The 22556-nt window shown below is 53.8% G+C and overlaps 10 protein-coding genes across 10 annotated transcripts; 5 read left to right on the top strand and 5 right to left on the bottom strand.

Annotated features, from left to right (window-relative positions):
• Positions 1–23: 23 nt before the first annotated feature.
• PG997_002200 (uncharacterized protein) lies at positions 24–774 on the bottom strand (the record flags this gene model as incomplete). Its single annotated transcript, XM_066806515.1, has 2 exons — positions 24–463; positions 510–774. The coding sequence occupies 2 exons, from the start codon at positions 772–774 to the stop codon at positions 24–26; spliced, it is 705 nt and encodes a 234-aa protein (XP_066673811.1).
• An 862-nt stretch (positions 775–1636) lies between these two features.
• Positions 1637–2217, bottom strand: PG997_002199 (uncharacterized protein; the record flags this gene model as incomplete). Its single annotated transcript, XM_066806514.1, has 2 exons — positions 1637–2084; positions 2147–2217. 2 exons carry the CDS (start codon positions 2215–2217, stop codon positions 1637–1639), a joined length of 519 nt encoding a protein of 172 aa, XP_066673810.1.
• Positions 2218–3875: 1658 nt separating this feature from the next.
• Positions 3876–5703, top strand: PG997_002198 (MFS general substrate transporter; the record flags this gene model as incomplete). Its single annotated transcript, XM_066806513.1, has 4 exons — positions 3876–4025; positions 4097–4965; positions 5260–5437; positions 5461–5703. The coding sequence occupies 4 exons, from the start codon at positions 3876–3878 to the stop codon at positions 5701–5703; spliced, it is 1440 nt and encodes a 479-aa protein (XP_066673809.1).
• Positions 5704–6427: 724 nt separating this feature from the next.
• Positions 6428–7371, bottom strand: PG997_002197 (UbiA prenyltransferase family-domain-containing protein; the record flags this gene model as incomplete). The annotated part of the gene is made up of 2 exons (XM_066806512.1): positions 6428–7021; positions 7078–7371. The coding sequence occupies 2 exons, from the start codon at positions 7369–7371 to the stop codon at positions 6428–6430; spliced, it is 888 nt and encodes a 295-aa protein (XP_066673808.1).
• Positions 7372–10217: 2846 nt separating this feature from the next.
• Positions 10218–12339, top strand: PG997_002196 (CTP synthase; the record flags this gene model as incomplete). The annotated part of the gene is made up of 5 exons (XM_066806511.1): positions 10218–10242; positions 10399–10534; positions 10582–10758; positions 10848–10951; positions 11006–12339. 5 exons carry the CDS (start codon positions 10218–10220, stop codon positions 12337–12339), a joined length of 1776 nt encoding a protein of 591 aa, XP_066673807.1.
• A 1263-nt stretch (positions 12340–13602) lies between these two features.
• PG997_002195 (uncharacterized protein) lies at positions 13603–13977 on the top strand (the record flags this gene model as incomplete). Its single annotated transcript, XM_066806510.1, has 1 exon — positions 13603–13977. One exon carries the CDS (start codon positions 13603–13605, stop codon positions 13975–13977), a length of 375 nt encoding a protein of 124 aa, XP_066673806.1.
• A 1192-nt stretch (positions 13978–15169) lies between these two features.
• On the top strand, positions 15170–16657 carry PG997_002194 (serine palmitoyltransferase 1; the record flags this gene model as incomplete). The annotated part of the gene is made up of 4 exons (XM_066806509.1): positions 15170–15210; positions 15292–15802; positions 15867–16358; positions 16433–16657. 4 exons carry the CDS (start codon positions 15170–15172, stop codon positions 16655–16657), a joined length of 1269 nt encoding a protein of 422 aa, XP_066673805.1.
• A 1620-nt stretch (positions 16658–18277) lies between these two features.
• On the top strand, positions 18278–19589 carry PG997_002193 (family 17 glycoside hydrolase; the record flags this gene model as incomplete). The annotated part of the gene is made up of 3 exons (XM_066806508.1): positions 18278–18338; positions 18432–18617; positions 18664–19589. 3 exons carry the CDS (start codon positions 18278–18280, stop codon positions 19587–19589), a joined length of 1173 nt encoding a protein of 390 aa, XP_066673804.1.
• Positions 19590–20000: 411 nt separating this feature from the next.
• PG997_002192 (uncharacterized protein) lies at positions 20001–21073 on the bottom strand (the record flags this gene model as incomplete). Its single annotated transcript, XM_066806507.1, has 3 exons — positions 20001–20323; positions 20434–20510; positions 20580–21073. The coding sequence occupies 3 exons, from the start codon at positions 21071–21073 to the stop codon at positions 20001–20003; spliced, it is 894 nt and encodes a 297-aa protein (XP_066673803.1).
• Positions 21074–21525: 452 nt separating this feature from the next.
• PG997_002191 (uncharacterized protein) lies at positions 21526–22125 on the bottom strand (the record flags this gene model as incomplete). The annotated part of the gene is made up of 2 exons (XM_066806506.1): positions 21526–21841; positions 21965–22125. 2 exons carry the CDS (start codon positions 22123–22125, stop codon positions 21526–21528), a joined length of 477 nt encoding a protein of 158 aa, XP_066673802.1.
• Positions 22126–22556: the final 431 nt, after the last annotated feature.

Below are 22556 nucleotides of genomic sequence, written 5' to 3'. Positions count from 1 at the left end.
AGAAAAAGCTACATCCAAAATCGTTAGCCCACATTGCTGAAGAACATGTATGGTTTCGGTTTCGTTTCCCTATCGTCAAGCGTACAGGCCGCAAAGAGGCAGTAATGCATCCAAACAACGGTGTCCAAGCAGAATGCCATATTCTCGCGGTCCAAGGCATAGTCGACAGGGTGGCAGCGGGAGAGAAGCAGGCCGAGCGCACTGCCGACGACTCCCAGCAGTGCGAGCTGGACGAGGCCGCCCATGAACCACAGGACCCAGAAGTGTATGCGGCCGGGGATGAGAAGGCGCACCAGCAGGGCGATGACGGCCAACTTGGGCATGCCGAACGAGAGCACGCTGGGGCAGTAGGCGGCGTACACCCACAGCGTGGCCGAGATCCGTTGCTCGTTCGAGAGCGCCTCGACGTGGCGGCCGACGCCCTTGGAGACGGAGACGTTGGTGAGCCCGCAGGCGATGATTCCTGTAGCCTATTACAAGTGCCGAAGCGCGACACGGTCAGCCCGAACTTCGCATAGAAGAAGCAGCAGACGGGTAGGGTAGGGTAACATAGAAACGAAGGAGAGCATAGCTTACAACGGAGATGGCGATCAGGTAGTCGTCGCTCCACAACTTCCGCTGCATCCAGGCTCGCACGTACCAGCGGGCCGAGGCGAAGATGAGCGCGATGCCGGTAAAGGTCCATATGACGATCAGCTCCGTGCCGCCGGTGTTCTCGGCCAGGTAGTCGTTCCATTCGGTCGAGTTCGTCGCCGGGGCTTCCGTGGAGGACATGGTACTGGAACGAGGCTCAGAGGGACCATGTTGCCGACATCTTCACAAGCATTCTTGTTTTGGTAAGAAAACGCAGTCCCTTTCGAAGAGGGGGACTCGTAAATGGATGGAAATAATGCTAATAAGAAACATAAATATCGAGGACGTGGCAAGGAGACGGACACTGGGGTTGTATGGGGTAGATGGGATATACTTTGCGTATGACTAACTACTATCATGAGATTCTTCTCATCGGACAACTTAGGAAAACATTTTGGCCGGACGACTGAATCATGGGAGGCTGGATGTTAAACAAATCGCATGCCCACTTTGGTGACATATGCCTTTCCGCTCGCAATCTTATTCCGTATCCAGCTTCAATTGAAACCCGGCTTGAATCAAGCCCATGCATTCTCATCTTGACAGCTTCCTTCTTCGAGATAGTGGACGCTGTCTTGAGCGCGAACAGGGAAAGGAGGTACATCGGATTGTTTTGAAGCGGCCATCACGAACCTTGTTAGAATTGGAGGCCTGGTATCCGGGTGCCGACCATGACCTTATCGTACATGACGCCGTCTATCGCAGGTTGTGCACATTTTTACCCGGATTGAGGTATCGCCGGGCATAACTTTCGCGGCCGGCCTGAGTTTATTCCCGTACCAAACCGTCTAATGTTATCGTACGCGGACCTGCTGGCGGGATTAAGGGGAGGATGCCGTGGCCGGGTGCCAGAGTTTATCCCTCAACTTGCCAAGCCCGTAGCCGCGGTGGGCAGTTCCTATCAGAACAAGACTCTCGTATCTCAGGCTCATGTGGATGTCTTGCCAATACTAGAAAATAATACTATGAAATCTTGCCCATCCACACCATGACTTGGTTCTTGCTACAGCACGTAGCCCGCTTGTATGCGCCGCCACGCCTCCTGGACGGCTGTCTTGCCTTCCTCCCCTCTCCCACCGGCCATCTCGCGCACGACTTGAAGATAACTGACGAAGATGGCCAGCGTCTGCAAGGTGATAGGTTCATACTGCAGATTGAAGCCGAGAACCTCGGGCATGAAGTCATAGGGGAAGAGCGAGATGAGCAGCTGCGCCGTGGCCGCTTTCCAGACCTGCGGGTCGCCCATCCCCAGCTCCCCGGCCTTTTCCACGAACTCGAGCGAGTCGGCGGTGGGTGGAATGCGTAAGACGTGGCGGCCGCTACCATCAGCTTCATCGACCGCGTTGGGCAGTAGCTTCTGGTATAAGAATACGTGATTGCGCTCGACGTGCCCGTCGCCCAGCTCTTCAGTCAGGATCTCCAAGACACCGCAGGCCCGGACACCACAGTATCTGTGGACCTCGGCAAGGCAGTAACGAGACCGAGCTCATCCAATGGAGCTAGACGAATTCACCTTATAATGTATATCGATGACAGCAAGTCGCGCACATTGCACTTTGCTGTCACCGTAGTTTCCTTCTTCATGGCACTCAGGGGAAGGGCTACCAGCCACCCAGTGCTGGGACAAAATCACAGGTAACGTGTCATTTGCTTCATTCATTATTACTGCTATTTCCGTTCACTTGAACAAATCCCGGAGTAAAGGGTTCTACACTTGAATACTGCAAATATATCATCACATCTGTACCACATAGCCTGTGACCCGGGCTAATTGATCCGACCCCTTAATTACCCCGCTCAAATCGAGCTGTTGCAACAGATCACCAAACGTACCACAACCTCGCCCAAAATGTGACCGAAAATGGCATTGCGGCACCTCGTAGGGATCAAATAGCTTGATGTAGCACCATAGCCTGTCACCTTCGCCCTATGTACTCCCCGTATGTAGAACGGCACAGCGCCCGCCGGGTTCGTGTGGGAGCCGCATGCGGTTGGCCGAGTACCTCGAAGAAGGGCACGACGCCCGTCCAAGTGGTACTTCGGCTGCACTCGTCCTTGAGGTCCGTGGTCTGTTCGCTGACCCCCTCCTGGTCCTGGTCTTGGAGGATGTCCCCGCCGAGTTTGGCGCTCGCGGGTGGCGCGCAGCTCGATCTCGTCCGCGGGCGTGCGGCAGTTCTCTCAGCGGCCCGAGAGGGAGGGCGCCTCGAGAGTTCATCGGCCTTGTCTAGAATGAGCTCGGCCTCAGCGTCCGTCTGGTAGTAGCTGGGCGCCCTCATGAGCTCGCTCCAGATCCGGAGGCCGTATCGCCTGAGAGGAAGGCGGAGGGGAGGAGTCTTTAGATGAGCCCGCTTGGGGCGTTAGACTTTCCGGTCCATAGCAGTTCTTGTCGTAGGCGCTATTTGAGGAATGGTATCAGTTGGCTTCCCCGACATCAATTATCTGGACCTTGTCGTTGGAAGGGCTTGTGGACGTCATGGTGGGATATATATATAATCAAAATGATCAAGCATACAAAACTGGATAGGAGCAACGGTACCAGTAAGAGTCGCTTCAAGAGGCAGTAACAAGATACAATCCCGATGAAAAGGCATCTCACGATGTTGACAATGCGGGAGCACGCCGCCTAGCTACTATAATAAGCATGCAGCAAGGACTTTTCTCCTTCTGGGACCTCCAAGCGAGCCGTCTCACGATATGTACTCATCCGAGTTACACTGCATCGTTCATAATAAAAGCGGCTTGTGATATGCAACCGTCCACAAGCCGGGACTTATTAAGACGGCCATGCAAAAGGTAATTTGGTATTCGATGCGGTGGAGGCGGCTAGGGAGATCCGGACTTGCAGCAAAACAAGACGTATGCCATTGTATACAATGATTGTAAGGTCTCGGACGTGCCTCTCCTCACGGCATATGCTACATTCGACCTGCACTCACTGTGTCTAATATCATAATGTCTCCGCAATGACTGTGTTTCCAAGACAGTGCCGGCAGTATGGCGCTATGACTTGGACTCTGGCAGCTCTTGGCGGTGGAACATTACTACAGGACAAAATGCTTAGGAGTGCTACGTAGAACGATGCCAGACTTTCAGCTTCTAGCAGTCAAGATTTCCTTTGGATCACTCCTGGAGAATTGACAACGCCCCTAAAGTATTTATCCGGGGCATTGAAACAGTTTCCTATCAAGCAGGAACAGCTCTTCCGAAAGAGAACATCCGCCATATCAGAAACGATCACAGCCATGAGAGAAACAGAGGAATCGCCCCTGCTTGGGACCAAAAGCTCTGAGCTGGCAAACAGCCTCAAGCTGTCATCCATAAGACAGATCCTAATCGTCGGTGCCATGGCTTATGCAGGACTGCTGAACGTGAATCGGCTCATGTCCAATGTCGTATCTATTCCACTCAAGTCCATTGACTGAACATGGCTACTGCCATGATTGTGTAGATCTTCACCGTACAGTCCACCCTCATTGTGCTCCCCGCCATCCAAGAATCGCTCAACATACCCGTCAGCCGGCAGCAGTTGATCACGTCCATGTACAGCATCTACTCGGGCTGCATGCTCCTCCTCTACGGCCGGCTGGCCGACGTCCACGGCCGCAAGCGCGTCTTCCTCGCCGGCGCCGCCTGCTTCACCGCGTCGAGCATCGCTATTCCCTTCGCGCCCGACGAGGTCAGCTTCTACGCGCTGCGGGTCCTCCAGGGCTTCAGCAACGCCGCCACGGTGCCGAGCACCCTCGGCATCTTGGCCATCCTGTTCCCACAGGGCAGTCATCAGCGCAAGTGGGCTTTCGTCACCTTCTCGGTTACGAGCTCCCTTGAAGCTGTGGTGGGGAACCTGTTCGGGGGCATCATTGGCGCGTATCTCTCGTGGCACTGGGTGTTTTGGATCCCCGCCGGCATCGCAGCTCTCGTCGGTCTGTTGGCGTGTGGCATCGTCCCCCCGGTGGCGGCACCCTCGTGTCCGACTACGCAACCGTCCGACGAGCCTTCTCTTGGCTCGGGTGTCACGCCTGCCCATGCACAGTCGGTGGACTGGATCGGTGGCATGACCATCACGGCTTCCATGCTGTCGCTGCTGTTAGCCCTATCCTACGCAACGGTGCTCTGGAGCAGGAGCCCGTTCGCCCTGCTGGGACTCGTTACGCTGTCCGCCGGTCTCGCGGGTGCGTTTTCCCTCTGGCAGCGCCGTTTGAAGAGTGGCGCGTTCAGATGGGAGCCGCTGATACGGGCGTCCCTGTTCGCGAATACCGACTTCTCCGTCTCACTCATCGTCATGGCCTCATTTTGCGGGTCATACAACAGCTTTTTGGTCTTCGCTTCCGTTTTGTACGTTTTGGCCTTCTTCCCTCTTCTTCTTTTCTTTCTTTTTCTTTCTTTGGCATTATGGTCGTTTGTGGTGTTGAAACAAGAAATGACAGCTGACTTCCAGCTCCCGTTGACCACCTTCAGTTACCAAGATTATCTGGGTCTTGACACTCTTCAGACCACGCTACGCTTCATCCCCGCCGGTGTCGTTGGGTGTAAGTCCTCATCCCCAATCCCACCCCTCATACCGTGCCTCATTTCCCCAGGGGTAGTAGCGGAGCATTCGTACTGACATACGTACGTATCCCACACCAGTCCTCGCCCTCTAACCCTCCCCTTCTACCTCGTCGTCGCGGGCATCCTCTGCAGCATCGCCACGCCGCTCCTCTACGCCCTGCCGTCCATCCCGCCCGACGCCTCGTACTGGGCCTGGGGCTTCCCGGCCATGTGCCTGTGCTTCAGCATCGACATCGTCTGGCCCGTCGTCGGCCTCGTCATCTCCGCAGCCCCCCCGAGGACCAGCAGGCCATCGCCGGCGGCGCGCTGCAGACTTCGAACCTCGTCGGCCGGGCTGTGGGGCTCGCGGTCGCGGCGTCGGTGCAGGTGGGCGTTCTACAGCAGGGGAAGGGGCAGGGGCCGGAGGGGCCGGAGGGGGAGCCGCAGGGACCGCTGCTTGGGGATTTGTGGCTGTTACGGCCGTTGAGGGCGGCGCAGTGGACTAATGTGGGGTTGGCTGTTTTGGCTTTGCTCCTGGTGTGACAAGGGCTTGAAGGGCTTGGATCTGATTCAGCTAATATTTGACTATGGCACTTCTAGGGTCTCTGGTTCTTTTCTCACTCAAAGTGAGGTCGAGTGTGAGGTTTATATATACATCGTAGGGGACCTTAAGGTCCTTCCTTCCTTTATTTTCTACCCTTAGGCGCCGTAGCCCTTCCGGAATGCAGGCCCCTGTTGGGCCAATGCTGCATGCCAGTTGGTTCTGCAGAGTGACTGTTAGATCTGCGTGTGACACCTGGTGCTGGGGTTCTTTCGCAAGGTCGGGAATATCTGAGGTCGCGGGTGGCATCGAGCATGATAAATATATTTGGTTAGTCCTAAAGGTTGGCGGACAGATATTTTGGCATGAAGGTGATAGTGCCATGATGTCTGGGATCGGGGGTGCAGCAATAAAGTATTCGTGTATTCCAGTCTCATATCTAATATTTATATCTATGTCTCTATGACTTTACAACACATCTGTTTGAACTTCGACAGCCCCCCTTCATTACCGAATCGGAACGCTGCCTCATATACCCCCACTATATTCACATGTGCAACTACATAGCGTCGAAAAGGCAAGCTGGGTATTATCTTCGCCTAGATACCACCTGGTGCTGGCTACATGGTAACCAGAGGCAAGGATAGCAGGATCATGAACACCGGGACGTAGTAGAGATTGTAAAACGTGGCCTTGTCCATCTCTGCGGATGTCGATGCCCATATTCTATAGGCCAGGGCAACAGAGGATATAAGTTGCAACGCAGACAACAGCGCGATCAAGACGGGGCTGCAGTCTTCTTGCCTCATAATAGCTTTCTGGTACCCGAAGAACGCCAGCGCGGCGCCGAACGCCACAATGTATGCCGACGTGCCGGCCCGCAGCCGCTGCAGTCCGCGAGGCGACAACAGCATGGGGGAGGGTCTTCCGGTCGCTCTTGCGGTCGCCCTCGAGGTCGTGAAACTCTTGGACGTGGACTGTGCCCATGAACCACGCGGAAACGGTCAGGTCGATGAGGACGCTGAGGTCCCAGCCCGGCACGGCGGCTTCGAGAAGGGCCTGGTTGAGGATCCGGTCCTGGATCGTGTAAAGGAGAAAGACGAAGAGGTTGCGGTTGAACCAGGAGAACCACCGGGGCCAGACGTAGCAGAATGTGATGACGGCCTCGAACTCGAGCAGGTGCACCGCGGCCCAGGGACCGTAGAGATGGTATGTGGCCAGGGGCCCAAAGGTCCATGAGAGGAACCAGCGGGCCTTGGCTTGGTCGACGGTGATCAGGCCAGCGGGGATGGGACGGTACGGCTTGTTCAAGGCGTCTTCCTCGGGGAGGTGGCCTGGTTGCAGATGTCGAAGACGTAGCTGCACAGGAAGCCCACGGCCAGAGTGTTCAGGGTGGCCTCGACGGCGTCGGCTAGGGATGGGGGCGGGGCGCGGAGGAATCTGGCTAGCAACCCGCCCAGGAAGACGAAGCAGGAGCCTCCCGCGTTGGATCGTAATAGACGTTCGGTCACGTCCAGTTCATGCAAAATTACATTGATGATTGTCGTGAACAGATTGGGACGCCGATGTGAGTTTGAGCCGGGAGGTGGTGCTTGGCTTGTAGAGTTTTCGGCTGCTTTCTCGCCCAATACGGATAGCATGCCAGCGTCCACGGGCCCTGAGGTCGACATTCTGAGTGGCAGTAAGGAAAAAAGGCTGTTGAATATCTTCGACGAGTATCCTAATTTATCAAATCAAGAAGCATGTTGTGAGAATAATAGTCGGTGCCTTCTGCATTTTATATATGTTAGGTCATCAAAGACAGACCCAGTAGCATATCGCCGCTGCTCTCCAACATATCCAGTACACTTGGAAGCCCCCGTTCGTCTGTTATCAAGACCCGACCACATAGTCCGGTGGTATACATTGAGGATCGCATCCCCTGTGCTGACATGAGCACGGCGAATTTCGTAAGATATGCATGGCTGGTGGAGAATGATGGTCGGTTAACCTGCCCTTATAGTCTTTCATTATCTGGGCATGTGGGTAAACTGACGAATTTGGAAAACGCTCGTGGCATATATTGTGGGCAACAAAACTGTATTGAACTCTGTTCTGTAGCGTATTTACGGATAGGCACTGTATCTAGGTGTAAGCTATACGTCGTATTCCTCACCCCGCCTTGGTTTCAATCCATTTCATTGCACCAAGTGGTATTGCTCTATGTGGTGCCCTCACCTCATATCTTTCTCTACGAATTAATAATAACTGGACGGGTCGAGGCAGAGATATTACCTCAGCTGCTTCACGAGACGACTTGGCAAACGGCAGCGCTACTGCTTCTGCCGTATGATATGCAACATCCGTATGCAAACCTCGCGCCTAGGAGTACCAGTAGGTCTGTGAGTACAGCACTATAGTTCTAGTAGCCGAGGGCCCGGGTCCGAACGTGCGTTGCCGTTGGGTTGGTTGTCTTACATTCGCATAGATTACACATCCTTCCTGACTGCAGCCAATGGTGGTAGACCCCGGCCGATGCCAAGACTGGGGTTAAACCCCCTTTTGGTAAACGCTCATATCAGGGGCAATCTGATTGGATTAGGACCCGAGTCCACGGGGTGTTTACTGATTACCAACTAGCATGGACATGTCATCGTCCATTAAAGGATGGTGCCAAGTTCGTGATGTGATCATGTATATCTGCCTCTTTTGGGCAGGGCGCTTCCTCACTATCCACCAATCACACGCCACTGCGTTTGTATTGCAGCGATCTACCCCGGGGCTTCCAACTGTTCTCTACATTGAGGCATGATGCCCGCCCAGCTCCTCAGATCATCTCCTCGGTGCGTGCGGATAAGCTGCCGCATGGTAATCTGAAGGTGGGATGGAAGGCAGCATGCAATCGTCGTATGAGGACACGACACGTGCATTTTCATGTAGTCGAGTCCTGCAGATTTGGCATCAAGGAGTCTAGGCATATCTCAGCTGGCGAGGGCTGGCAAGGGGTCCAACAAGGGCTGATGTGATAGAGTGCCCAGATGCCAGGGTAATATCTCCCCCGGAACACGCCTCTCATTACCAATCTGAATATGCTTTGGGTCATTGGCGGTCTTTCTTCACACATAAATTCTGGGAACCCATAGGTGAGTGTAAGTGGAAAAACCTTGGTCAAACTTTCGGGCGTGCCATATACCACTCAAAAAGAAGAAGAAACAAAAATTGACTACTGCCTGGACATGTTACCCCTTAAATTGGGCATCTCGCTTTCCCACATTGCATTTTTCACTCATGGATCTCAAGTCTGGACCCTGAATCTGCGGGTCGTTCAAAATACAGGTGCGTGGCATGACTTGAAAGGGTTCACCCACAAGTCACAAAGGCGCTCGTGACTGGTGCTTGGTCAACTTTGAACCTTTTGCCTTCGTTTGGTACCCGACCAGGGCATCGGTCAACTGCATTTGAATGGCTGGAATTCAGAACCAGCAGATTACCTACGCCGAGCCGCAGCGCATGTAAGAGCAGGCACGATGCCCGCCTAGCTTCTGAGTCACCAGCGCGGAGGGCAAGGCTATTCCCTTTTACTTTCCATTCAATTTATGAGAATTGCAAATTGGTTGGATGGATTATGTGGTCTTGAGGTCATTGGGTACATAGTTGAGTGCGTCAATTCTCTGGGGTTTCATTTGAGTTTTCATCGTGAGGGTAACCAGCCCACGGCAAGTCCCGTCTTTCGTCTCTGTAGGGCCGTCTTGGCATGGATCAAAGTTGAACAAGCAACCCGAGAGTCTGGGTATCGCGTCAATGGCGAGAATCGAACATGTTGCGAGGCACAGTAGTCGAAACTATCTTGCTTAGTCTGGGTCTTTGATTGGTCTATATCAGCATTGAATGCAATGACTCAACATTGAAGGAATTGGTCGACCAGAGTTTGTGACCTCTTCCAGTCAATACATGCTCGTTGTACGTGTGTCGTTTCTGTCACAACATTGAGCAAACCTAGTACAGCGCTAAATGATGGGACATTGAGTCATTGTCTAGGGATATTTGCGCACGAAAGCCTATCATATGGGTGCCTTGATAGGTTCTGGAGTGATATAAACCTTAACCAGTCGTGCGCTCCGGGAATATGTGACTGTGACTTGTCCTTCTTTTATGTGGTTTGGGTCTTGATAAGTAAGTGGTACTGCCCAGTCCCTCCAGTGAAAATACAGTAACATGAACCGTGGCGCCGTTACCGTTACTGTTACTGTTACTGTTACTAGCTGGTGGGGCTTGATCGTGCTAACTTCAAGGCGATGCAGGAGCGAGCTGAACTCGACACCGCCTACCCCAAACAGCTAGATCGTCCAACCGTCCAGGCAGCTTCGTGGTGGGGCAACTGCATAATCCTACACTTATTCTTTTTTTCTGCCGACTTATCGTCAACTTTTCTCTTCGTTCACCGTCTCCCATAGATCTTGGTACAAGAGTACCTGAGCCTTGGGTATATACAGAATCATCAATTCATTCTGGGCCATTGCGTCGACGGTCATTCAAGATGAAGTACGTTCTGGTATCAGGTGGTAAGTTTGCAAACTTTCATTTGTTGTCCACCACTGCCCCTCAATTTTTACTTTGCCTTTTTGGTGGGGTGACGACTTCGTGAGACCCAAGGACGAAAAAGTCGCGACAGCAACAATAACATGGCAAGCAAAGAGGATGAGCTGACATGCAATCAGGTGTCATCTCCGGTGTGGGAAAGGGTATTATTGCGTCTAGCACCGGTTTGCTCCTGAAGACCACCGGCCTCAATGTCACCTACATCAAGATCGACCCGTACATGAACATCGATGCCGGTACCATGTCACCGATCGAGTGAGTCGTCTGAAAATCCGGACGGCTGGCATTCGCTGACCTTGCAGGCATGGCGAGGTCTACGTTCTCGACGACGGTGGTGAGGTCGACTTGGATCTTGGCTCCAGCGAGCGATATCTCGGTGTCACTCTGACTCGCGAGCACAACATCACCACTGGCAAAATTTACCAGCACGTGATCGAGCGCGAGCGGCGGGGCGATTACCTTGGCAAGACTGTCCAAATGTGAGTTTTCATGGGTTTTTCTACCTGGCGACAGCATGTTGTTGCTTCCAGTGTCCATTGCGTGTAATTGGTCATTAACACAAGTCTAGCGTGCCGCATCTCACGAACGCGATCCAGGACTGGGTCGAGCGGGTTGCCCACATTCCTGTCAACGAGAACCAGGAGACCCCCGATGTCTGTGTTATCGAACTTGGTAAATGTCCCTTCCCCTTTCACTGGCATGATCGTGCAACTGACGCCTTATAAGGTGGCACTGTTGGAGACATCGAGAATGCTCCTTTCATTCACGCCATGACACAGCTTCAGCGACGGGTAGGAAAGGGTAACTTTCTCCAGATTCATGTTTCCCACGTTCCTGTTATCCCGCCAGGACCCCAAGGCGAGCAGAAGACCAAGCCCACACAGAGGGCTGTCATGGACTCCCGACGCGAGGGCCTCAACCCGGATTTGATCGCTTGCCGCTGCGAGATCCCCCTCGAGGCCAGTACCATCCAGAAGGTGGCAAGCATGTGCCAGGTTGATGCCGACCAAGTCATCGCTGTCCATAACGTCTCGACGACCTACCGAGTACCCCTTCTCTTGGAGAACCAGAACCTCTTGGCCACCATCGGACGTATCTTCCAGCTTGATTCCATCCCCAGAAACCCCACCTTGGTGTCCCAAGGAAAGCTCATCTGGAAGGAGTGGGTTGAGCTGGCTACCAGCCAAGACCATGTCTTTGAGACCGTGAAGATCGCCCTTGTCGGCAAGTACACCACTCTCCACGATGCCTACATGAGTGTTGGCAAGTCGCTCGAGCATGCCGCCCTGCACTGCAGAAAGAAGCTCGACCTGATTTGGGTGGATGCTTCGAACCTCGAGGAGGATAGCAAGGATACCAAGCAGGTCCACTACCATAAGGCATGGCATGATGTCTGCACGGCGAACGGTATCTTAGTGCCAGGCGGCTTCGGTGACCGTGGAACCGAGGGCATGATCAAGGCCATCAACTACGCACGTACCAAGAACGTCCCCTACCTTGGAATCTGCTTGGGTATGCAGCTGGCTGTCATCGAGTACGCCCGTAACGTCTGCGGCGTCAGTGGCGCTGGCAGCGAGGAGCTGCAGCCGCAGTGCGAGAACAAGGTGGTCGTCAACATGCCTGAGCTTGACAAGGATAAGCTGGGTGGCACCATGCGTCTCGGAAAGCGCCAGACCATCTTCCAGTCAGGTACCGAATGGTCCAAATTCCGTGCCCTCTACGGCGATCTTCCGGAGATCTGGGAGCGCCACCGACACCGATACGAGGTCAACCCCACGATGATTGACTCGATCGAGAAGGCCGACGGCGGTCTTTCCTTCGTCGGCAAGGACGAGAAGGGCGAGCGTATGGAGATCGTCGAGGTCCGCGACCACCCGTGGTTCGTTGGAGTCCAGTTCCATCCGGAGTACCTGAGCCGCGTGCTTTCGCCCAGCAAGACGTACCTCGGCTTCTTCGCGGCAGCAGCTGGCATGCTGGAGCCGATCACCAAGGAGTACAGCGGACGCAAGGACTTGAGCTACTATGCCGGCAACGAGGACTTCTCAGGCCAGGCATCGTAGATGGTGCGGACCAGGAAGACTTCACCGGCCAGGGTTCACAAGTTATAACTTGCTTGAGAACGGCGTAACGAAGGGCGTAATGGCAATGGTTGGAACACGGAAAATGAGGGAGAATGATACAGACATAGAGGGGAGGGCTTAGACGTAGACCTTGCTGAGATACGTAGTCTACATTGGTTTTTGCCTTTTATGTGTGTCGCACCCCAATGCTCTCGCGAATGTCTCTTGGAACAGGGATCGAAGGCACGGGTGCTCACTCATGTATTAAGTACTGGTTGTTGGTGGGCTTGCTGGCGCATACGCCCAAAAGGAGGCACTGTTTGAATAGGCGCTACGCATTGGCTTTTAGACACAGGATCTCATAGTTTATTACGTTGAGCGAAATCGAAATCGAAATCAAAGTTACTTTTACGACCATTCTCCCATATACTGCAGCTACACGCTAACCTCGAAAGTGAAGACGATCGACAAAAGGGGCCAGAAAGTTGACAATGTGGGTTGCTGGTCACAACAGTCGCAGAAGTAACTTACTCATTTCAAGACGACCAGCTCCCAAACCCTGGAGAGTATATATGATGATGGGCGAAACTTCGTGTCAATCCGGGTGGTTCTCAAGTTACGGTTGATTTAGGCTCCTCGTCTCGAGTGGGTAACCTACGTTTAGGGGTCCCAGATTGTCAAACATGAGGAAAGATGAATTCGGCATTTTGTTTAATACGCTGATTATGATTCTCATTCCTCCAATCCTTCTGAAACCTCATACAGACCAACATATTTGAAGTCATTTCGTCGAAGTGACGGATCATGGATTTCCCACAACTTCCGACAGAGCTCCTCTTGGTGGTGTTTGAGGGCCTGACTCCTCGAGACCTGTTGAAACCGGTACAAACGTCGCCGCGCTGCCTCCGGATCTTGGAGAGCCTCAGCGGGACCAAGCTGCAGCATTTGTTCGATTGAACTCTGTCAGCAACTCAGAACAAAGAGACCGTGCATTTCCATCGGCCCGTCGCAGGCCTCAAGGCCCTCGCCGCCCTAGTCGCAGCCGAGAATGCGCCAACCGACATCCGGATGACACTTGAAATGGGCCACGGATTTCAGCACCGGTATTTTAAGTGTTGCGGCGCCTATTACGTGTTACACAGAGAAACGTTGAGAGGGGACCACCCCCTATCACCCGCCCTGAAGGCCCAGGCCTCCGAATGTTTCTGTAAAGTCATTAACCAGCCGAGGCCAGCGACAAACATCGAGACTGTCAAGGGCGCCATGCTCGACCACTTTGAGCCGTTCTTCAGCCAGGACGGCTTGTCGGCAATCAATGCGCGGTGGGACCGCGCTTGGAGCGCGGGCGAGAGAGACCTGCTGAGGAGGGGGTTCGAGGAGCGCTACGCGGACCGGCTCCCGCGAACGTTCGGCTGCGAGGCCGTGATCGGCGGGGTCCTGAGCAACGGCGTCCGCGACTCCATGGACATGCGGCTCGCCACCCTCAGTATGAAGGCGTGCCGGGACGTGGTCCGGTTTACGGTCCAGGTCGAGTTCATACCGGAGCTTTATGGGTTGGAGCATTGGGGGTGCAGTACTACGAGATGCTGCGCGAGTTGGGCGTGGCTCGTCAGTGGAGTCGATAGGAGGATTATGTGAAGAATGGGGGTAGGTGATGGGAATGGCGCTGTTAGGCATGCCTTAGTTTGACTATGTTTACTTGATGCCAAACATAAATATGTAGGATTCAATTTGACTGGATATTTTTCGATATTCAATGGTAATGTGGCTGATAATACATTATACGTGGTTTGCAGTACCGATCGCTTCCCCCTTTTTGGCGACCTTCAATCAATCGACTGCCGCCAACAGCAACACGAGGTAAACGTCAATAGTACTTACGGAACGACACATTTTTATTATGCGACTCCCTCAAGAATCATGCCCAGTGTGCGAACTACATTTTGATTAGTGTGTAACTAATTCATGGGATGGCGGTGTCGGCACTAGAAAAGTTCAGTAATCAGAAAATAGAGGATGGATGGGATGAATGGATGAATTGGAGGAGGCCACGATGCTTTTTTGACAGCGGGAGACCGCAGGCAGTTGATGACAGCTGATTTTAGTGGGTTGGCCTCCATTCTATTAGCGCATTTAGCACTGCTAATCCCTGTCGGTAGTGTGCAAGAACACCAGCTTTCCGGCAATCCGATCGCGTCCGGTCGCATTGTTTTTCTGGAAAGGGTCGAGGACGGAGACCCTGGACAAGGATTTGTTGATTAGTGGGTGGTTTCGACAACAAAGGCAATTTCCAGTTGACTTCGCGCATATTATTGCTTTAGGCACTCACCACATAATCAAAGGAGACTGGACTGGAGGAGGTTGTTTTCCCTATTCCTACCTTCGCTCGTTTGTCGCTGCTACATCTTCGATTTGACCAATGCATTTCGACTGAACCATCTCCATCGAGACCGATTGACCGACCGACCAATCTGCATGGCCCGATAGACACGACTGATCGCCCCCTTCTCTGACCTCACCTCTCGTACAGCCCCCAGCCATGGACCTGCACGAGGCGCAAGCCCGCCTCATGGCGTCGCTCAACGACCTCTCGCATGCCTTCCAAAAAGATCCCCGGTAGCGAGATCTTGATTCGATACATCCAGTCCAGCTACCAGAATGACCCCGTCCGCTCCGCCATCGAGCTGGTTCTCGTCATTTTCTTCGTTCGATATCTGCTGTCGCCTTCGTATGCCACCCACGGCCCCAACTACGTCAAGCTCCGCGAGGATGAGATCGATGAATTGGTGAGGGATTGGGAGCCGGAGCCCTCGTGCCCGCCCAGACGCCCATGGAGAAGCAAGAGGCTGATAGCCTGCCCACCATTGTCGGGTACGTAGCAAGAACTCAGAAGCCCCCTTTGCTGTTCTTTCAAGCAAAACAACATGCGCTGACTTAGCTCCTACACTGCAGACCCACGGGCCCGAAGACGAAGCTCTCCAACGGCAAGACGGTCACCAACCTCGCCTCGTACAACTTCTATAACTTCAACGCGAACGAACAAGTCAAGGAGAAGGCCATCCAGACCTTGCAGACGTACGGTGTCGGCCCCTGTGGTCCCCCGCAGTTCTACGGTACCCAAGATGTGCACATGAAGACCGAGACCGACATTGCCACCTACCTGGGCACCCAGAGCTGCATCGTCTACGCGCAGGCCTTTTCCACCGTTTCCAGCGTCATCCCCGCCTTCTGCAAGCGCGGCGACATCATTATCGCCGACAAGATGGTCAACTTTTCGATCCGCAAGGGCCTCGAGGCCTCCCGAAGCAACATCATCTGGTACAACCACAACGACATGGAGGATCTCGAGCGCCAGATGCAGAAGGTCGTCCAGCAGCAGGCTAAGAAGAAGCTGACCCGTAGATTTGTTGTTGCCGAGGGCTTGTATGAGCTGACCGGTGACTCCGTGAACCTCCCCAAGCTGGTAAGAAGCCGTTCGGTTTGATGTGTGGGAAGAGACATTTGCTAACAATGGGGTACCATAATAGGTCGAACTCAAGTCCAAGTACAAGTTCCGTATCTGCCTGGATGAGACTTGGTCTTTTGGTGTCTTGGGTCGCACTGGACGGGGTCTCACCGAGGCCCAGAACGTGGATGCCTCGCAAATCGACATGATTACCGGATCGCTGGCTGGCCCTCTCTGCGCTGGTGGTGGCTTCTGCTGCGCCAACAAGGACGTAGTCGACCACCAGCGTATCAACGCCGCCTCGTACACCTTCTCCGCCGCCCTCCCCGCCATGTTGGCCGTCACCGCCAGCGAGACCCTGAACATGCTCCAGTCCAACCCCGAGCTGCTGACCCACCTCCGCGACAACATCAAGGCCATGCGCGCGCAGCTGGACCCTCGCAGCGACTGGGTCATCTGCACCAGCGTGCCCGAGAACCCTATTATGATTATTGTGCTCAAGCCCGAGGTGGTGCAGGCGCGAGGCTTGACCCCTGAGGACCAGGAGCGCATCCTCCAGGACTGTGTCGAAGAGGTAAGTTGGCAACCTTGGCCTATCATTTTCCTGATGACTACAACCCATTGAATAAAAAACTAACACTTTTGCAGACATTGAACAACGGCGTCATGATTACGAAGTTGAAGAGCCTGCCGGCCAGACAGAGCGCAAGCGCTCCCCATGATGGAACGTGGTACATCCAGCCGGCCCTGAAGGTCTGCGTCACGTCTGGCCTTTCGAAGAAGGAGATTGAGAAGGCCGGCGTGACGATCCGCCACGCCATCACCAAGGTGATGACCCGCAAGACGAACAGGCAGTCTTCGGTGAACCCATGAGCATAAGCAATGTTTCTTGATGTTATTGTTGTTTTATGAATATGTTCACACGAAATGAAGAAGGAAACGACAACGACCCAGGGCATAGGTAGGTAGCAAGCAAGCAGCCTCTGATATCAATGTGCTTGCTGCTGCTTTGTATGTATACTACTATTGACGACTTCTACTACCGCAGCGCGTATGGGCGATGTGTGGTATGGTTATGATAGGCTAGGTCATGGGATGCATATCGTATAGAACCCGTATATAATAACTAATTCTGCAATACTTACAGCTTTGGGGTTATATGTGATGTGCTGGAGGTGACAGGCGCAGACAGACTCGTACCGATGTCGAGGATGGGATTCAGGTACATATGTCTACGACTTACTGTCCATTTTTCTATCTGGGGCCCATCACCCACTCGTGATGCTGAGATCTGGGGAAGTTTTCCGAAGTTGGCGCCACCATCGCCATCATCACGATTGACAGGTTTGGCCAGGACAGAGGGGCTCATGCCCTGGCGTGTCGCCAATTGACTGGAAGTCGTCAATGAATGCAAACATTTGGGGCATACAAGTGTGAAGGCAGTGAGGGTATTAAGACTTGGACCCAATCAAGCCAATTTGTTCCAATGTGGCAGGCGCGAATCCATCCTTTGGATCGCAATTGCCTTCATTCAATCAAATATTGAATTCCCTACAATTTGTAAGGCAGCTACATATTCATTCAAGGCCCATCACATCCGATCTCCATGACAAGCCTTTCTCGCCGATTGGTGAATGCCTCCACGTTCGTTTGACAATCAAGTCACCTCGGAAGACTGGTATTGTTCCCATCTATACACACAAGAATTTCTCCATCACGCTCGTTTACTACACGTTCGGTCTCTTGGGTAATTTCCTAAATCCATACCAAACAATTGGATCTTCGATCCTCATCCAGGCAATCATACTCATCTGCCAGGTACGTTATGCTTGCACTTTCCATTTCGAGGGAAGGGACTTCACTTCTGAATGGTACCATCGTCACTATTGTCTCACGCCTCCCCGTCTCCTGCTCCTCCCTTGAAAGCCAGCATTCTTGCACCTCGGCATCTTTGATTCCCGCAAATGGGAAATTGCATTCTTTCTATTGTTGTTGTTGATATCGCGGCAACTGCCACTGCCCAGCGAGACGACGCGTTTTCCATTGATCGGATTCTTCGTCTCTGGTGAATAATACCCATCGTCGCCAATTCCCCCTTCCACCAACCTTTGTTGTCTTTCTATCTCTCTTTGTGCCCTCGTGCCCTCGACTGATGGACCTTGTTTGACGTCTTTGGCTTCGCGACCTTTTCTGGTTTTTGTCACTCGCTTTCATGTACTTGTTGTCCTTTTTGTGTCGTCGTCGCACCTTTCATGACGGCCGCTATCCTATTGTTCTGAGTTTCCTTCTTGGTGCCGCTCTCTCTATTGTCGCTCGCTAATTGAATGGCCACCCAAGCCGACCAACTTCAGTCACTCGTTTCCTACTTGAAGAACAACCCCGGCCAAGTATCCTTGTTCGCGTCCGAGGATTAGAAGGAGCAAAGAGAGGAAAACTCCAAGAAAAAGCAAACACTCGTTTTCTCGAAAGCTTTCATCCAGTATCTCTTACATCATGAAGATCCAAGTTCTTTTTGCTGCAACATCCCTGTTGCAGCTGTCGATTGCGCAGCCGAGTAAGTCCCCCTCCCCTCGATTTTGGAAAGCGTACAGTGTCTCGCCGCCGAGAGCTTGTGGGTGATTAAGTGTGGGCTAATATTGATGTGTAGGACGTCACGGTCATCCTCACGACGTCCATCACCGCCGGGCTTTCATCCCCAAGCGCGACAAGGTTACCGTCACCGATGCCAAGTTCACCAAGCCTACCGAAATTCCGGAGGTCGTCGTCTATGTCGATCAGTTCGGCAATCTCGTTCGCACAGCCACCGAGACGGTTGTAGTCGCCCCGCTTCAGTGTCTCCTGTGCCCGCGTCCCCTGCTCCCGAGGCTCCTAAGTCGCAGCCGCCTCCGCCGGCCCCCAGCCTTTGACATCGATCAAGCCTGTTCCTCAGCCAAGTGCCGCGAGCTCGGTTGCGCCTCCACCTAAGAGTTCGGCCTCTGCCGTGCCGCCGCCTACTAGTGAGGATAGCACCCGCCACGGAATCACCTATTCACCCTACAAGGGAGCTGGCGGCTGCAAATCTGCCGCTGAAGTTGATGCCGACTTCGCCCTCTTCGCTAAGGACCACGGGGTTATTCGCCTCTACGGTGTTGACTGCGACCAGGTTGCTTCCGCCTATGCCGCAGCGAAGAAGTACGGCAACAAACTTATGCTTGGTATCTTTGATATCAACAGCATCGCTCAAGCTGTGTCCACAATGGCTGCTGGTGTCAAGAACGACTGGAGCATTGTCGACACAGTAAGTGTCGGAAACGAGTTGGTCAACAATGGTGCCGCTCAGGTAGGCCAAATGCTCGGTGCAATCGAACAGACGCGGACTGCCTTGCGCGCTAAGGGCTACAAGGGTCCAGTTGTGACTGTCGACACCTTTGTGGCCGTCATTGCCCACCCGGAGCTTTGCGATGCCTCCGACTACTGCGCGGTCAACGTCCATCCTTTCTTTGACCCGAACACGCCATGTGCCAAGGCTGGCAGCTTCATCACTTCCACTGTCGGTCGAATCCGCGAGAAGCTGAGCGATCCTAAGAAGCGCATTGTCGTGACGGAAACTGGCTGGCCTTGGAAGGGTACTGCCAATGGTGCCGCGGTTCCTGGCATGGACACACAGGCCACAGCCATTGCTTCCATTAAGACTTCGTTCACTTCGAACCCTGCCGATTGCATCTTGTTCACGGCTTTCAACGACATGTGGAAGAAGCCCGACGCTGGCACGTTCTTTGCGGAGCAGTTTTGGGGTATGGGCGCCCGCTACTCACCTGCCGATTAGAACGTCGGCCACTGGTGATTAGGCGGACAGGACCTTACCCACAAAGACGTGTAAGATTTACGAGGCCCTCGACGGAGGGCAAGGGCGTTTGGGGTTTAAGCAAGCAAGCAAGCTTTTTCTTTGATTTCGACTTTTCTAGTATGAGGGATGAAACCATGATACGTGCGAATGATTTGGATCAGGGCGGCCTTGATGTTGTTGACGTTGGCCCTTGAATATGGCAGAGCTCCCGGTGGGAGAGCTTTGACACCCCTGTCCTAGGGGCGAACGCATGGGACAAACAAGGCATTATCCTATTCTTGTGAATATGATATACTGTATTCTTTTCCTGAAAAAAGGTGGCTTAATAGATCATCCTCATGACTGAACCTTGTTTCGTACCATACTGTGTGATATGGTGCAGCTCACTAACTACAGAGCAAGCATGACAGCCGCGAAGACTATCATTATTCCATATAAGATGGATGCCGGAGCTGCTACACCTGGCCCGTTCGGGCCTTGAGATGTGGTCGTAATGGAAATTCCCTCTTCTCCGCCTGCTCCGGTGCTGGTCGGGGTCGGGGTAGACAGAGGAGGTTCCGCTGTCCCCGCGGAGAACCAAGTGCTCGTCACAGTCCTCGACCCGCTTGTGAAGATGGACGTCAAGGGTGGTTCGCCTAGCGTCAGGACACCCCATTGCATCCGATCGCCCGTGAAGGTGATCGTACCGGATTGGGAGAGGGGGCCGGTTGGGCCTAATGGAGCGGTATCTTTTTTGCAACAGAGGGGAAAAGTGTTAGTGGGGGAGGATCTCGGGCGGGAAGGGACGGAATAAGAACAGAAGAAGAGCGGTAGGCTTTCTTACAATCGGCGGCGATGGAGCTGGAGTAGGAGCAGGTCGCGGCGGTGGTGGATTCGAGGACGCAGGTTTGGGTGTACGAGCTGTTCTCCTGGATGTAAGTCCAGAAACCGAGAGTGGGTCGTGTGAGGAGGATATGGATGGCAACTTACAAGCTCCCGGTGAGCGTAGCCCCGCGCTGGAACGTGCTGGGGCCCAGGGCAAAGGTCAGGGGCGGGCCGGCGACGATTTCGCAGTCGGGGGCCGTGAGCGTGGGGAGTTCCGGGAGCCTTGTGATTGCTGCGGTCTCTGGGTTTGTTGTCGTAGGTACCGTGCTGCTCGTGGTGGGGGCGGCGCCTTGGGGGCGCAGAAGAGGGTGTAGGTTGTTTGATCTCCGGACTGGGAGTGGATTGGTCATGTCAGCTGGCCGGGGAGGTCGGAAGGCGCCCTTTACGGAGACGATGAACAGAGGTGTAGAGAGAAACATGGAAAGGGGGTCGGTCATACTGTGGCGATAGCGCTGCCTCGGAGCCTGTTCCAATGCCAGGCACTGTAGCCCGGGTGCCACACGGTTACGGAGGAGGATTGAGCTGCTGCGCCGACGGATGTCAGACCGGGGAACATGGGAGCTAGGATGAGTAATGACAGAAGCAGGCGCATGAGCCATGGTGATGAATGTTGAGATATCGCAGACATTGTGGCCGCCGTCGGAAAGTACTAGATATAAACCTTTTGTCTTTCTACGGAAAAGGTGGCAGATGTTCGATTGTGAGTTCGTCTGTCAGCCAGCCGAGCGCGAGCGTTGCTTTGATCGAACGATCAATGGAGTCAGACGGCGGTCCCGTTCCGCCGCGGGGGATCTTCCGAACCGACCCCATGGGTCAAGCAGATGAGGCCAGGACTACGCAATAGGTTAGCGCCGGGGAGGCGGTTGCTTTCCTATATGCATGTAAGACGACATGCCAAGAACCCGCCTCAGGAGACGCTCTCGTGGAAGGCTTGGCCAGGAGCTCTTCTCACCTGCTATATGATTCTCGAACTACAGCTTTCTATGAAGAGATCGCGACGTCATCTTGCTACATGCGTGATCTTGTACTCATCCCTGTTGGGGGCCCCCAACTAACGACCGGTCGCATCGCGCAAGCTCAGATCTTCCCAGCATGACGAAGCTGTCCAGAGTGGCCCTCCTTTCACGTGGTGTGCTCTCCCGGAACGTCGTGCATTCCGCCTCACTTCCTGTTTCTCCTCGGAGCCGCCTGGCGGCTTGAACACGCACGAGATCAGGGGACCGAGCAGTGGCAAGCTGTCGCAGTTAACGCCGACGTTGGGCTCGGTCGTCGAGAGGAAGTCGGCGTACGTCATGGTTCTGGTCAGGTCCCCTGTCATATCCACGCTCGTCAGGCTCGCGGTGCGGGGGATGGCGATGGTGGCGGTGCTGGACCACTCAGTCAGTTCGCTCACCAATCATTCTTCCAACTCCATCTGCTTAGGGGCGGGCTATATCGGGAGGTAGGATAGTTAACAGTAGGTCACTCGCAGGTAGAAGCAGAGTATGGACATCTTCATCTTGACGGGCGCAATTGCGATGGCGTAGATGATGATCAGATGCGCCCGTACGACGAGATGCGATGGGAACACTGAACCCCAGGGAGGCCATCTTCTTGGCCGGTAACGCTGGAGTTGGTTGACCATGCTAGAAGGCAACTGTGACAGCGACATCGCGATACGATTAACTCCAGTTTCTAATATCCCTTCCCAATTTCAATTGCCCTGCGAACACTTGGATGCTTGGATGCTTGCATCGTGAGCCTCGTTGTCGCGGCAAGGGTGATCGGAAGCGGCACCTCGTGTAATTCGAGGTGCTTGCGGGGCCCCTTACAGAGAGCCCAGCCCCCTTACTCCATGTCAGAAGTATGGTTTCCGCAATCAAGTACGTTCCTGGCCAACCAGACTGCAGGATCCCGATCAGCCTCAGCTAGGGTCCCGTTTTGGGTCAGCTAATGCCATTCCGCCCAATCGGATGATGATTACTATGCACTTATGCAGCTAGATCTCGCCTCTATGGAGCCGCCTAGATCATATCTCGTCGAAGCGGGTATACTTTTTATTGGGCTACTGCAGATCGACAATCTATTACCCCTCACGATGCC

The sequence above is a fragment of the Apiospora hydei genome (assembly GCF_038363865.1).
Source record: "Apiospora hydei strain CBS 114990 chromosome Unknown utg000003l_segment0_segment0, whole genome shotgun sequence".
Lineage (NCBI taxonomy): Eukaryota > Fungi > Ascomycota > Sordariomycetes > Amphisphaeriales > Apiosporaceae > Apiospora > Apiospora hydei.
Note: the sequence above shows the minus strand (reverse complement) of the source record. Positions and strands in the feature narration are given on the sequence as shown.